Source organism: Triticum dicoccoides, chromosome 7B (assembly GCF_002162155.2).
Source record: "Triticum dicoccoides isolate Atlit2015 ecotype Zavitan chromosome 7B, WEW_v2.0, whole genome shotgun sequence".
In the NCBI taxonomy this organism is placed as follows: Eukaryota; Viridiplantae; Streptophyta; class Magnoliopsida; order Poales; family Poaceae; genus Triticum; species Triticum dicoccoides.
Window position 1 is genome coordinate 512,488,882 of NC_041393.1, and position 15,627 is coordinate 512,504,508.

At 50.8% G+C, this 15,627-nt stretch overlaps 1 protein-coding gene and 2 long non-coding RNA genes across 3 annotated transcripts; 1 reads left to right on the plus strand and 2 right to left on the minus strand.

Moving 5' to 3' along the window:
* Nucleotides 1-3,403: 3,403 nt before the first annotated feature.
* Nucleotides 3,404-5,005, plus strand: LOC119339049 (berberine bridge enzyme-like 28). Its single transcript, XM_037611230.1, has one exon. The coding sequence runs from the start codon at nt 3,404-3,406 to the stop codon at nt 5,003-5,005; it is 1,602 nt and encodes a 533-aa protein (XP_037467127.1).
* Nucleotides 5,006-6,043: 1,038 nt separating this feature from the next.
* On the minus strand, nt 6,044-7,039 carry LOC119340867. The gene is made up of 4 exons (XR_005164727.1): nt 6,919-7,039; nt 6,644-6,850; nt 6,362-6,455; nt 6,044-6,135 (listed from the first exon to the last, which is right to left on the minus strand). It is a non-coding gene; the product is annotated as an uncharacterized LOC119340867 (long non-coding RNA).
* Nucleotides 7,040-7,046: 7 nt separating this feature from the next.
* LOC119340868 lies at nt 7,047-8,341 on the minus strand. The gene is made up of 3 exons (XR_005164728.1): nt 7,887-8,341; nt 7,243-7,806; nt 7,047-7,140 (listed from the first exon to the last, which is right to left on the minus strand). It is a non-coding gene; the product is annotated as an uncharacterized LOC119340868 (long non-coding RNA).
* Nucleotides 8,342-15,627: the final 7,286 nt, after the last annotated feature.

Sequence of the window (15,627 nt, forward strand, 5' to 3'; positions counted from 1 at the left end):
GCGTCCGCCACGAAGTTAAAAAGAAACGGCGACGCTGGGTCCCCTTGACGCAGCCCGCGCTTGTTGCGGAAGAAGTTCCCTACTTCTCCGTTCACCGCGATCGCCGTTTGGCCTCCCGAGACCAACTGCATCATGCGGTGAACCCAAACCGACGAGAAACCTTGGTCCAGGAGTACCTGTCGGAGGAACTCCCAGTTCACGCGGTCGTACGCCTTCTCAAAATCGAGTTTGAGGAGAATCGCTGGCTGTCGAGCGCGCTTAAGGGAGTGGATAATTTCTTGAAGAACCAGCGGCCCCTCCAAGATGTTACGGCCCCGAATGAATGCGGACTGGGTTCTACTAATAATGCGGTGGACTATCGGAGACATGCGAGTAGAACAAGCCTTAGCACAAATTTTAAACGAGACGTTAATTAAGGCAATAGGACGAAAAAGTCTAATGTGATCCGCACCCGGGACCTTGGGGATCAAAGAGAGAACCCCAAAGTTCAGGCGGGAAATATCTACCGTACCGCGCATAAAACCGTTGCACACGTCAAAAATGGGGTTTTTGAGCACTTGCCAAAACCGCTTGAACATCGCCACCGGCCACCCATCCGGCCCCGGAGCAGTGTCAGATTTCATACCCAGCGTCGCCTTGTCAATCTCCTCAGGGAGGAAGGCTAAGCTCAGGTTCTCGTTTTCCTCGTCCGTGACCCGCAACGCAGGGTCCCACACATCCTCCCTCAGGCGAGCCCTGGATTCCTCCCTGGAACCCATGAGTTGGATGTAGAACTCGTAGATGTGCCGGACGATATCCTGTTGCCGCAGTATGAGCCCCTGCTCCGATTGAAGACGAAGGATAGCGCACTTACGGCGTCGGCCATTTTCGTATGCGTGGAAGTATTTTGTGTTCGCGTCGCCCTTGAGCGTCCACTTTATTCCACCGCGCCTACGCCAGTACTCTTCCTCGGCCCTGAGGAGGGAATCGACTTGGGCCTCAAGCGCGTAGCGCTGGGCCCAGTCCTGTGCGGAAAAGATGTGTAGATCTGCCGCTGCGTCTAGCTGGGCTAGCTCCTCGGTCAGGCGCACCCTTAACAGCTTATCTGCACAACCCTGATTAGCTCCCCACCCTTTGAGAGCCGCTCGCATACCCGCCCCTGCGGTAATCCAGAACTCCATGGGGCCGCGTACGCGCCCGATGCGAGCGACGCAATTCGCCCACTTCGAAAGGAAGGTTTGCTCGAAGTCCGGAGACTCCAGCCATGCTGTTTCGAAGAAGAAACGCGGGCTGCGTTTAAGCCTTTCCTCCCCCGAGGAAAGGATGAGGGGGACGTGGTCCGACCCGATCCTAGTTTCTGCGTGTAGAGAGCACAGGGGGAACAGCACCTCCCACTCCGAGGACATAAAAACCCTGTCCAAGACCGAACGCACCGGCGTAAGCTGTTTGTTGGTCCAGGTATATCGAGCCCCCACGCGGGCCACTTCCCTAAGGGCCATGGAAGCAATAGCATTATTAAACATGGCCATCCTTGACCAGTTAATAATACCGTTGTTCTTGTCCGCTCCCGAGCGGATCAAGTTGAAGTCACCCCCACCAGCAGAGGAAGGTTGCTCACGCCAACAACCACCACCTTTGTCTGAAGCTCTTCCAAGAACTCCAGCGAGAGCGAGTGATTGGCCGGGCCATACACGGAAATCACCACCCACTCCTGAAGAGTGGCGCGGTGCCGCACGTGAGCCGACAGGAAGAAGCGGCCGGCATCCCAAGCCACCACTTCAAGGCAGACTAGGTTAACTCCTAGCAGCAAACCCCCGGAGTGTCCTACCGCAGGCACCCAGTGCCAGACGAAACGCTCCAACGGGTCAACTGCAAGCAAGTCCCGGTGGTTGAAATCGGCCTTGATAGTCTCTTGCAATCCGACCACGTCGATTTCCTCGTTCCTAATGAACTCTCTTAACTGGGCCCGCCTCCCAGCGTGGCCGAAGCCTCGGATGTTCCAGAAGATGAAACACATTAGATGATGCGATTTCGTAGACGGATACCGCGAGCGGTAACCGCTTTGGCCACGCGCCGTGTCTTGGCAGGACGACGGTTGGAGGAGGACGGTGCAGCCCCTGCTACTTGGTCCTCCTGATCGGGCCGCACACCTGGCACCAGAGAAGCCCCTGCTTCCTTTGCTGCAGGCGCAGCGCGGGCCTGCGCTGCCTTAGCAAGCGCAGCCTGCGCGATTTCCTTCGCACGAATGAGAGACAGCACCTCTTGCGCTTCCCCGCGTCAGCCATCGCGACGCCACTATCCGCTAAGATACCCCCCAAGCACTCATCTGGATAATCTTCAAAAATCGTAAAGCGGGGCATAGGGTTACCTTCGATTTCGAGGTTCTTCTGCGCCTGGAGGAGCTGGGCCCGTTGGAGGGACGGTATGTTGCCCTTGGCGCCCTTCGGACGGGAGCTCGTCCTCTCTTGAGTCGCCGGGGACGCCACCGCCTTGGACCGCCTGGCCGTGGGGATGGGCGCCACCTTGGCCACCTCCACCCGAAGAGCGTCCGGAGGTGGGGGGGAGATGACCGATGGGGTGTCCCCTGCCGGCCCCCCTGGAGAGGCCAGTGCCATCACCACCGGCCTCTGGACCGGCACGCTCGCACGGACCGCGGGGGTGCCCGCTGGCGCCACCACAGGTGGTTTGCGGCCCGCCGTCTTCTTCTGAAGCTTCAACACGCCGCCGCCACTGCCGGTCACCACCTTGGGAGGGCTTGCCGCAGCCCCTGACGCGTCCTCCAGCGCAACCACCGGGGAGACCAGCGTCGAGCAGCCCTCCGAGTCGCAGGACGCCGAGACGCCCTTGCCGATGTCGAGGCTCATGGTCATGTATGGACATGCCACTGTGAGCGGCAGGCGTTGTATGGACATGCCACTGTGAGCGGCAGGCTTTGTTCCTACATGAATGCATTTACTCGTGTACGCGAAGATATCTTTTTGCATATAAAACCCGAAGATTTCGGGTATTGTATAGCTATTATACATCTTAAATTGCTGAAATACAGCTTTCGATTGCGATATCAATACCATCAAATTCACTAGCCAACACTTGGATCCTGTAGTTTTATTAGTCTACGGGCTGCTCTGCCGTGTGATGAATCCCAGAGGGGCCAACTGGTGGCATATGGTTCGATTCGATCGCTCAAATTTGACTAGTTTGACGGCAAATATCGTTGTTGTGCGACCATTTCCTGAAGCTTAACAAAACCTGCCGAGGAAAGACGTGGCGGGTCGATGCAACCAACCGCAACCAAGCACAGAGTACACTCCTACTGGTCGCGACAAGAGATTTTGGCTTCACTTCCAAAGGTCCGATTCTAACAAGTTTATAAGTTGCGACGGTCTCCGGCTGACTCCTCAGTCCTCGAATCAAGCTACACACGATGGCCGTAGCTCGGAGCACCCTGGTTGCACTGCTCGCCACCGTTTGCATTGCCATCTCCTCGGCCGCCGCGGCGACCAGCGTTAACACCACCGACTTCGTAGGCTGTCTCGCCGTCCACCTTCCTCCGGGGATCGTCTACACGCAGTCGTCGGAGTCCTACCCGTCCGTCCTCGAGTTCTTCATCAAGAACCTCCGGTTCGTCACGCCGGCCACCCCGACGCCCCTCGTCATCGTCAAGGCCACCCACGCCACACACGTCAGGGTTGCCGTGCGCTGCGGCGCGGCGCACGGCGTCCGCGTGCGCCCGCGCAGCGGTGGCCATGACTACGAGGGGCTCTCCTACCGCTCCCTCGACGCGGCTCGCCCTTTCGCCGTCGTCGACCTGGCGGCGCTGCGCGCGATCCGCGTCGACGTCCGGAGCAGGTCGGCGTGGGTGGAGTCCGGAGCCACGCTTGGGGAGCTTTACTACGGCATCGCCAACAAGAGCGCGCGTCTCGGCCGGTTCCCCGCCGGTGTCGGCCCGACGGTGGGCGTCGGCGGGCACCTCAGCGGCGGCGGCTTCGGTCTGATGCTACGGAAGCACGGCCTCGCCGCGGATCATGTCGTCGACGCCGTCATGGTGGACGCCAAGGGGAGGCTCCTGGACAGGGCCGCCATGGGGGAGGACCACTTCTGGGCCATCCGGGGCGGCGGGGGCGGGAGCTTCGGCATCGTGGTGTCCTGGAAGCTCCGGCTGGTGCGCGTGCCGGCGACCGTCACCGTGTTCACCGTCCACCGTCCAAGAAACCAATCCGCCAGCGATCTCCTCACCAAGTGGCAGCACGTGGCGCCGGCCCTGCCCCGCGACATCATCCTCCGGGTGGTCGTGCAGAACCAGGACGCGCAGTTCGAGTCCCTGTACCTCGGCAGGTGCACCAGCGTCGTCGCGACGATGAGCAAGATGTTCCCGGAGTTGGGCGTGACGCGGCGAGACTGCATCGAGATGAGCTGGATCGAGTCCGTGCTCTATTTCGCGTTCTACGGCACGGGGAAGCCGAAGGAGCTGCTCCTGGACAGGGGCACCAAGCCGGACAGGTACTTCAAGGGCAAGTCGGACTTCGTGCACGAGCCCATCCCGAGGGACGTGTGGGAGAGCACGTGGAGCTGGTTCCTGGAGGACGGGGCCGGGCTGCTCATCCTCGACCCCTTCGGCGGCAAGATGGGCCGCGTCGCGCCGTCGGCGACGCCGTTCCCGCACCGGCGCGCGCTCTACAACCTGCAGTACTACGGGTTCTGGTGGGACAACACGACGGAGGCGTCGGAGCAGCATATGGGTTGGGTCAGCGGGCTGCACCGGGAGATGGAGCCGTACGTGTCCAAGAGCCCGAGGGGCGCGTACGTGAACTACAAGGACCTGGACCTCGGCGTGAACGAGTATGGTGGTGACGGCGCCGGGACCAACTACGAGAAGGCGAGGGCTTGGGGCGAGGCCTACTTCAAGGATAACTTTGAGAGACTTGCGGCGGTGAAGGCCAAGGTGGATCCAAGTGATTTCTTCAGCAACGAGCAGAGCATTCCTCCTCTTCGATTGTCAGGTGGCAATGGCACGACTCGGAATTGAAAGGGAACGTTAATTTTTCTTTTGTCGTGAAGAAGTTACTTGACTCGAAGTCGTGAAGTCTAGATGTCAAAAAGAGTGAAATCCAAACTTATCAAGGATGTGTAATATAGTCATCAAACATAGAAGCCGATTGTACTTCGTTCGTTTCCAACCACAAGCACAAAATCGCTTTCAAAGCCCAACTTTTCATGGATACTGCACCTATATTCGCAATATCCGAACTGTTATCATAGTTCTCTTTTCTTTGTTATCACTAGCAAAAATGCCCGTGCGTTGCAACGGGAGATACAAAAATAGCTCAGGTCCTTAGTTAAGGTCCCCTCCCTGGAGCAGATCCAGGTCCTCTATTTCAACATGATATCTCATCCATATCGCCGCTTATTTTCCTTCGCCGTTGGCATGTGTAGAACACATAGTTTATGATGCGATAAACATCTCTAGCAGACATTTAAGTGTGTAGGTTCCAGAACGTGAGACTTTTACAATGTCAAGAACATAGTAAAAATTGTTGTCTGTAGCTTGCGACACTTGCAAGTAGTAGAGAGGAGGATGAAGAAGTGGATGGGACAATGGTGCGGGTGCGGCCAACATCGATGATGATCTGGTGATACACAAAGGAGGCAGAGGCAGCATGGGAAGGGCAGATGACTTAGGAGAAACACATGGGTGGGGGTGGGATAGGAGGCATTTGATAAAAATGGCACACATTTCCTTTCATAGTACACTTTTCTTTGTCCTAGATACTTTGCGAGTTGGGACAGGCGTGTTGGGGATAGGAGGCATTTAACTGAAGTTTAGGGTTGCATGAGCAATAATAAGAACAAGCCTGACACCTTGAGGATTCCCATGTGTCTACAGTAATACATATAAATGAAGCACTCTAGTGTGAAAACTAAAAAAGATAAATTGAATCTCAAATTCTTTGTGTCTTGACATCAGGAAAGGAAACTAAGCAATGGTGAGGTCGAATATAAGAATTCAATATAGAAAGCATCATTGTTGTAAGTCCGTTTATTGTAACAATTAGGCTAATGCGCAGGATCAATCAGCTAAATCTCGCAGTCGAGGACCTACTTGACCAGCTTTCCAGCAAGCGCCGCGTCTTGGATGCGCGGCTGGGCGAGGTAGTACTGTCACAGGTTGAGCGGTTAATTTGAATTTTATGAAACAATAAGAGATAGAACAGTATCTGTATAATTACTCAAGGGAACTCTGTTGAGCAGTTAATACAGACGACACATCAAACTACAATGCATCCGCAGTATATGACAACCAAAGACATTCGCATAATCTAGAAGACAGCTATGCTATCATATAGATGAAGAAGGGAAGAAAACAGAGGAAATTTGAACTCACATCATTATACTGTTTAGGCTTTGCTTCCTTGTCTCTACCACGTCCTTTTTTCAGCTCTCTACAGGTTCACCTTCTTCCACTTCAACAACTTTCTCTGACAGATAACACCACCAATGTCAGCAACCAAGATGAAAATAAGCAAAACATTGTTCAACACCAGTGAGAGACATAGCCAAGCTACATTCGTGACCTGATCAATCTTTTCAAGTTGAAATTCAAAATAGAGGTGTGTCTTTGTGAGCAGATCGTCCAACTGTTGCCTTCAGATCAAAAGCCTCCTACCTTGCAGCTTCTCTTCCCGGCCTCCTCTTCTGCCTCTACCTTGCGCTGGGTTTGACACGAACATAGAGATGGGGAGAGAGGCACGAGGCGGAGCTGCATGGCCGCCTTCGTGGGTCGGCCGCTTGGTGTGGGTGCCCGCCTCAGCCTACCCGCTTTTCCCCTACCGTCGATGATATTTCTCCCGACGACCGCGGCGAAACCATCGATCTGCCAAGACAAACATAAACTGATAATCTGAACTTTGTACCAATTACTCACTGATAAACTCAACGTACCAGATGGCAATGGCATCCAGAAAAAGCATTCGCCTTCATGCACGTGCAATGCAGTTCATAACTGCGATTTGACCCCCATCATATGCTCCAAGGCATAATATTACGTTTAGACTAAAAGGACATGAAACTTTGTTTTCATCAAGGAACTGAATGATGTCAATTCCAGACCGCACGTTTCTTCGGTTCAAGAACAACTAACACCAAGGGAGTTCAGCAAAGATTCTACATAACATTATCAAAAGATCAGTCCTAGTTTTTTCAAGCGGAACAAATACGAATATTTTAGGAAAAAGGTTCAGTAACAAAGAGAGATTGTATTTTTACCTTGGAAAATTAGGATCCTGTATGAGCATCAACTGCGTTGAACGGATCATGGAACAAAATAGTTGTCAGCATACATCACAATGCTCGGGCTATCTGAATCCTTTGTTTCTGCCTGCCACTAAGAGTGCAGCCTCACTCTCCAATGATTTTGATCTCCAAGTATTTCTTTAGCGAATACCACTCAAGGACCCTGCCATACTCCTCACTCTCCATCTCCTTGCCGAGCAGTATGTTATGCTGAATTTTGCCGCTCTGTATCCATGCCTTGTGGCTGACATATGCCATTGTTCCGCAAGTCTTGGCCTCTCCTAATAGCTTTGGCACCATACCAAGAATTCAAGTGATCAAACTTGATTTTCCAGAGCCGACCGTCCCACAAAGTGCAACACGCATGCCTTGCCGAGCTTGAAAATTCAGATCCTTCAACGTTGGTATCTCAGGTGAGCCATCCCAGGAGAAGCACCCATTGCTGACCTCAGTTGCAACATTGGAGCTACCACCTGGTAGCCTATGTATATCATCCATCAACAACTCTTCAAGGCATAGGAAAACATCTGGATTATCCTGAGATGATAAAGCCAACATAAAGCAGATTGCCATTCTGCAATAATAATTAAAATCAAGACTCTATCCCAGAAAATTACCATGTTGCAAAGAAGAAGAAAATCTGCTGAAATTAAAGCGCCCCTGATCTAGATGGATGAGATGTTGGTGGAGGTACTGGTAGGCCAGCGACGAGTAAGCAGCCAGGCCGCTGTCCATGGCTTGCAGGTGGATTAGAGCGGGGCTGTAGCTGATGGCGCTGGCGATGTACAACCACGGTGCTGCACATGCGAGGTGAGGGAGACACGGGGGGAGGCGCAGGCGATGGCGGCCGGGAGCTGCGAAGCCGGTCGTGGCCGTGACCGGAGCTAGGTTTAAGGAGAGGCCATGGATCGAGGCGAGCTCGAGGGGGCCGAGAGAGAAGGAGTAGAACGGATATGAAAGAGGGGCAGGCGGGCTGGGGGAGATCACCGGCGTGCCCCTCGTCGGCGGCGGGCGGTCTCCGGCGGGAGGCGCTGAATCGGGCCGTCGGGCGCCGGCCGGCGCAGAGGGGATTTTTTTAGTCGGGGCAAAGGGGAAACTGGGGAAGGATCGCGGGCTGAAAACTAATAAATGCAGGGGTTTTCTGCAAACAATGAAGCATTTTCTCAGATTCACTTAAACAGGGACTGCGGGTTCAATTACCAAAAACTACAGGGACTTTTTTGCAAAAAGGACGACGACGTACGACCAGAAGCAATAGCCGGTTTATTAGTAGGTACTAGCAAAAGGGCCCGTGCGTTGCAACGGGAGAAAACACCAATTACCGTACAAACCCAGGGTGACGTTTAGTTCACACATCTTCTTCCTCACCCAATCTAAATTTGCCACTACCATTGATGGATCAACTGGCTCAAACCAATATTTTAAATAGTGGGCTATGGAAAAATAGCTATGGGCCGCCAAACCAACTATAGCGGGCTATTTGTAAAGGCTGCCATTTTGCGGCACCCTGCTGAAAAGGCTATATAGCAGGCTATAGCGGAGCTACAGCTGGCTATTTAAAACTATGGCTCAAACACATGGCACTCTAAATTTTTGCAACAACATTGATACGGGTTTGTAAGGTAATTGATGTTTTCTCCCGTTGCAGCGCACGGGCCGTTTTGCTAGTTGATACTCAAATGTCTTGAGACAGCTTCAATCTAGACGAACTATTTTAGTGAGTTTTATTTTGCGTCCAGTGAGCAGTAACAACTATGCGAAAAGTGTCTTACTGGGCCTTGGCGGCTAGGTGCTACGCTCGAAATCCACATCCTTGATCCATCGTTTGTTGGGCATGCCTCGACGTAGGTTTAGAACTTGTGTATTCGAGAATTTAGAGAAACCACATCTAGTTCCCACTTACTAAACTTAAGAATACAGTCTTTAATTAGACCATACCACATGGCACGTATTGCATCATGCATGTCACATCTTTTTAATTAGCCCACCACTTAGCACGTACTGTATATGCAACATGCATGCATGATGTGTCATGAATCCATTCTCTGATCGGTCGGGAAAGAATCCATTCAGAAGCCAGCTTCCACGTAGGAGCAAATGCATCTAGCTCATCTTGTTGCAGCCTTTACACATAGCAAGTTCGAGATACAACAGGGTAGCATTTTTTATCTATTTTTGTTGGCCCAGCGGGGGACGTCACATGGGCCGGCTTCATTGGCGGTTGAGGCCCAAGTGGGCTGTTTGCGGACGAATTTTAGACGCCAATTGTTTTTCACCTGGGCTACGGGTAATTAGTACCACCTCGTGTATATATAAGACATTTAACGTAGGATTAGATGCGGGACGAAACCAAGAATATCACCTTGCTTTATTAGTAGGTAATAATAGAAAGATAAGTACTTATTTGTTCTCAATTGTTTGTGTATTGGGCATTTGCGGTCATGATGATTGTATCCCGGTGTGATCAACAACCTATTAGTGTTGGTTTCATGATTGCTAAGACGCGAAATTGTCCGGCGGTGTAATCAGGTGGTCAGAACCGCCTCCACCCGATCCCAGATCAACGTAATCCCCCTTCCCTTCCCCTGGGTCGCCCCCGCGCGGCGACCAGGGGAGAACCGTAGCGCTGCCAAGCCCTCGGCCCTCTCTCCCACCTCTCCTACCCGCCGCCGGGCAAAGCCCGGTTGGCGTCGGCGGCGACGGGATCTCTCCTCCCCGCAGCGGCCGGACCTGGCGCGGGTGGCGGCAGTTAGCGGCGCGTTGGCGACGGGGCGCGTCGGCGAGGGTTCAGGGGGCGACGGCAGGAGCTGCTTCCCACGGTGGTCGCGTGGGGGCCTTTCGGGGCGCCCTATGGTGGCCGTGGTCGATCTGCTTCAGATCTGACCGCCGGCGCCTCGGGCGGCGCGGGGATCTCGGGGCGGCAGCCTCGATCGGTGGCGCGCGGTGCGGCCTTCCTGGCGGGCGGCACCCGCGGGTGCAGATGGGGGGCCTTTCATGACTGCGTGGACGTGGCGGCGCTACGGCGGCTCCTCGATGGCCGCCGGAGTTCCATGGGAGGCGTCATCTCCGACTCGATCTACTCTGGTTCGTGCTGGCTACGGTAGCGACTACGGGCGACGCCAATACTGCCTGGACGGATCTGGCGGGGTGGGCATGGATCTGGGGGAAACTCCAGGCCGGCGTGGCGGTCGCACCAAAGTCGACGCCCTCGGCGTCGATTACCTTCCTGGAGGCTTCGGTGTGGATCATGCGCCACCCACCTCTGCCATAAGCGCAGGCGAAAGCCTCTGTTCCTCTGTTTTGACGACGATGGCACTTTGGCGTCGTGTTCCTTCCTGAAGGCGTCGGCCGAGGACTGCTCAGGGTGGTGGAGTTGCTGGTAGTTTGGAGTCGACGCGAGATGGCATGTAGGTGGAGCGGTGTGGCATCAATAGTATCATCGACGGTGGGTCTCGATGACATGGCACAGTCGAGTCTCTGCGTCCGATGCGCGGAGATGGACTCGCGCAGGAGGAGGAAGCTGCCTGGCGTCGTGGTCGCGTCGACGGTAACTAGACCGTGCAAGGTAGATGCAACAGTACATCTCTGAAGATGGATTGCTGGCAGGTGGCTGCGGCGGCCTCATACTCGGCAGGCATCCTGGTTGAGGAGTGGGCCGGACTGGCAGGTGCCCCATACCCGGCAGGCGTCCTGGTTGGGACCTCACGTCTTAAATGTTTAGGTTTAGCTGCGATGTCTGTTTGGTATTAGGCCCAGACTATCAGCGCCCCTTCATCGATTGGATAGGTGTAGCGACAATTGTTGCTTAGACGGTGGCTTTAGTCTTGCTGTTGTATGACTTTGTAAGGTATTGTGAGAACAATTGATAAAGTGGTCGTATGCAGCGCCCAGATGCAGAGGCCAGGGGTCATCCTTCTTTTCTAAAAAAAGAACCGCCTCCACCCAAATCGACAAGAGTCTTTCTCATAAAAAATATGGAGACTCCTTATGCTATGAGAAACAGAAGATGCAGACATACGAGTGGAGAAAACAATGTATATGCGACAAAGCGATGAATAAGGAAAAGGCACGAGGGTGAAAGAAGGCATGTCATTTCTTGCCGGTAGGGCCGATAAGAAGAAACAAGTTGAGAAGTCACATATTAGGGCATCTCCAACAGCGTACCCAAAATCGGACATACTAAATGTCCGTGGACATGTCCGGATGCATCTTCTCTCCTTTAAACGATCATAGATGTTCAACCAGATCATTCTGAAGCTGCTCATTAGTTCCTCGATGCCGAATCTATTGGTGTATTTTGATAAAATCCTGAAATGTTGCCGAATTTTGCTCTGGAACTTGGATAGGATCACCCATGTACTCAAATTCCAGACCTTCGCCAGCTCCTTCCCATCATCCTCCACAACTATGTTGTGCATGATCACACAACAAGTAATCACCTCCCACAATATTTATTAATCTCGTTGTTTATCAGGTCCACGAACAACTGCAAAAATGTCTTGGAGCACTCTAAATGCCCTCTCAGCATCTTTCTATCTCCTTATCTATGGGCAAAGTGAGTTTTTCTAAGTATTTGGCTCATAGATGATCTTGACGAAGGTCGCTCATGGAGGATAGATACCAATTACAAATATAGTACCCATGTTGTAGTCATGCCATTGATGGTATAGTTGCACGGAGGAGATTGTCCCGAAGTCAATCTAGCAAACAATGAAGAGTGTTACACCACGTTGATGTCATTGTGAGCCCCGGGCATGCCAAAGAAAGAGTGTCAAATCTAGAGGTCTTGTGATGCAACTGCTTCAAAAATAATGGTGAGCTTCTTAACATGGCCTTGATATTGCACTTCTTTAGAATATGATAAGTCTCTCCATTTTCCAGTGCATGTAATCAACGGAACTAAGCATACCTGGCCACCCTCTTGTTTCTGAGAGTGCCATGAGCCTTTCGGTGTCTGCGACAATTTGTTCTCTCAAGTACCGTGGTCCAAGCACCTTGACCACCGCAGTAGAAAACCTGATTATGGCATCTCTGCATATGCTTTCAAACAACCGAAGAATCCCAAGAATCTACAGCTATGCCATAGGTATGCATCATGAATGCAGCTGTGCACTTCTGCTAACTAGAGAAACCAATGGTTCCGCGACATCCTTCTTCAAGATGAAGTAGTCATCATAGGCTCAAACACCATTGTAGAGTTAACCAAAAATATTTTTCTGCGCCCGAAAGCGCCGGCAAAAATGGTCCGCGAATAGGTCATCAGGGACAAAGTAGTCGTCCATCAGCATCAATTGCCCTCGTGCCCTATCCTGGTTCAACACTCAATGTCCCTTGATTGATCCCTTGAAATTGCGAACATGCTTCACGTTTGCATGGGCCGCCCTCATCATCGTTGTTCTATCCTCATCCGATGAGGCTGGATCCATGAAGTTGTCATATAATTACTCCATGTCTGAATCCATCGTGTTTGCTTCAAAGTAAGGAAAAATTGTTAACAATTTGGCTATGGCATTTAGCCAAACACTTTCGCACATGGTGTCAGTCATGGTTCATGGACGGCGTCTGAAAGGGCAAAAAGTACCTGGGCGATGGATAGACAAGGGATGGAACATCAATGGACTCCAAGGGCAGGCACGTGGGTGGGGCAGCTGAGGTCCAGCATGGCCTGGGCGGGCGGGCAGTGTAGTACAGTGCTGACGTACGTCTGGGAGGGAACATATACAAATGACGGGGGATGGAGTGAGGAAACCGTGGCTGCGGGTGGGTTTTGGATGGGTCAAGTGTGTTAGAGTCCTACATGGCGGAGGTTCGAATGCCCCCCCCCCCCGATTTGTTGTGGTTGGCTGGAATTCGGATGCGTGGACGCGTCGGCGGACGTTTGTGGCATGTTGGTGAATGGCAAAATACGCCCGGACACTATGGTCCTGGCGTTTAGGGGCAGATTGGAGTATAGCATTAGAGACACCCTTACAAGGAGAAGCACATTCAGAATGTAATAACGAGTTGCACATATGCCACATTTGGTGTGTGATTAATGAAATTGATATTTTGCGATTGCATTTGTATTTCTCCTGTTGTTTCCTAGCAACAAGAAATTATTGCACTAGTTTTCTGTTTTCTAGCTAGAAAATAAGGTTGTGTGCATCACTCAACGTAGAGGCCAAGGGCATTTCCCCCTTTTCAAAAAAATGTATGGGATAATAGCTAGAATATTCTTGCCTGCAAAAAATACAGACTATTCTTCACACTGTAAACTCACATGACCACAAAGGCACTCACACAACACGTACCCAAGACCGTATAACTTATGGAGCTCCAAAGCTAGCAAAATCACTACAAAAGAATCTGCATTAGTAAGGCACTAAAGTGTCAAACTTATGTTTTCATTCGGTGGGCTGGGTACCACCACAATCCTGACAATCCAAAGTGTACTATTTGTCATGTGAAAGCTATTTTACTCCACATGCTATCAAACGATAACTCTATATTACTTCGAGTCATGAAAACGCAATCATTATCTTGCAAATTTTCCATGTGTTGCAATAGGGGCATACATGTGATCCCCCCATCCGGTCCAATGCTCGATATTACTTTTCATAATTAATGTGGTATTTTCGTCCAAAGAATGATACTCTCCATAAGTAACTTGATCCTCCCATCTAAAGAATGATACTCTCAATAATTAACGTGGTCCTCCCGTCCCACATTCGATAATACTTTATATAATTAGTATGATCATCCCATCTAAAGAATCATACCCTTCATAAGTAATGTGATCCTTCCATCCAAAGAAGGATACTTTAAATAATTGGCATGATCCTCTCGTCCAACGCTCGATGATACTTCACATAATTAATGTGATCCTCCTGTCCAAAGAATGATACTCTTTGTAATTAATTTGATCGCCCATCCAAATAATGATACTATCCATAATTAATGTGAAACTAATAAACATATGAAACCAACCAAACCAAAACATATCATCATGACCGCAAAACTCCCCTTTAATAGTATAGACTAGCTAAATGTCCAGGTGTTGCCACGGAATAACAAAAATATAGATTAGACATTAATCAAAACATCATTGTCATTCTAGATATATTCACCACATCCGATTCATGATTGTACTGAAATATCGCCTATGCAAATACTAATATTAAAACCATGTAACTCGTACTTAAATTCTAGATAAACATATTTACCATCCATCTAAAGAAAGGCTATCACCCTGCTCTTCACAATATCTCATATAAGTTGAGTGATACCACTATGATGAGGACCATTGTCCTCATACATGTATACCAACACCTGGTTTACATTCGTTGTAGCATTCCTCCATGTGTCTTGCATAATACTATCATGTACCCATATTGCTACTTCTTGAGATTGCGTTGGTTTTTCCCTTGAAGAGGAAAGGGTGATGCAACAAAGTAGAGATAAGTATTTCCCTCAGTTAGAGAACCAAGGTATCAATCCAGTAGGAAACAACACACAAGTCACCAATACCTGCACAAACAATCAAACACTTGCACCCAACACGATAAAGGGGTTGTCAATCCCTTCATTGTCACGTGCAAACACTACTAGGGAAAACCCTAGTAGTAGCGCGGGTTTTGAGGCTATCAGCAGCGTGGGTAGCCGCGCTACTACTATGGCGCTACAGCTAACTGTTAGTAGTAGCGCGGTCCGCACCCGCGCTACTACTATTGACTATATCAACAACGCTTTTCTGGAACGCACTACTATTAATTAGCTGTAGTGGTTTCCTAGCCCCTCACTACTGCTATATCATCCCCCCCCCCCCGCTTCCTACCCCATTTCAGTTTCAATAAACTGCAATTTCCAGATACTAGGTACTACTAGATATCAATTTCATAAAGCATTATAGGTACTAGGTAGTACTCCCTCCGTTCCAAATTACTCGCCGTGGTTTTAGTTCAAACCATGACGAGTAATTTGGAACGGAGGGAGTACTAGATAACAATTTCATATATAGTCAACATGCATCCTCAACCAGTACTAGGTGATATCGACGACGATCATCATATGTAGTTATAGATGATATCGACGACGATCATCATATGTAGTTCTAGATGATATCGACGATGATCACCATATGTAGTTCTAGATGATATAGCCACACACACACACATATGTAGTTCTAGATGATATCGACGACGATCATCATCCTCAAGCCTGGGCGGTGGGTGTTCTTGATAGTAACTAGGATGGCCTGTCCAACACGAAGAATCTTGCCAACGAGGAATCTCTTCCACCCAACTAAGTTTAAGTGTGTGCGACCGTCTGTGTCCATGCGGTAAGTACAGGTTCTGACGGAGCCCCTTGCAGTAAGGCGTA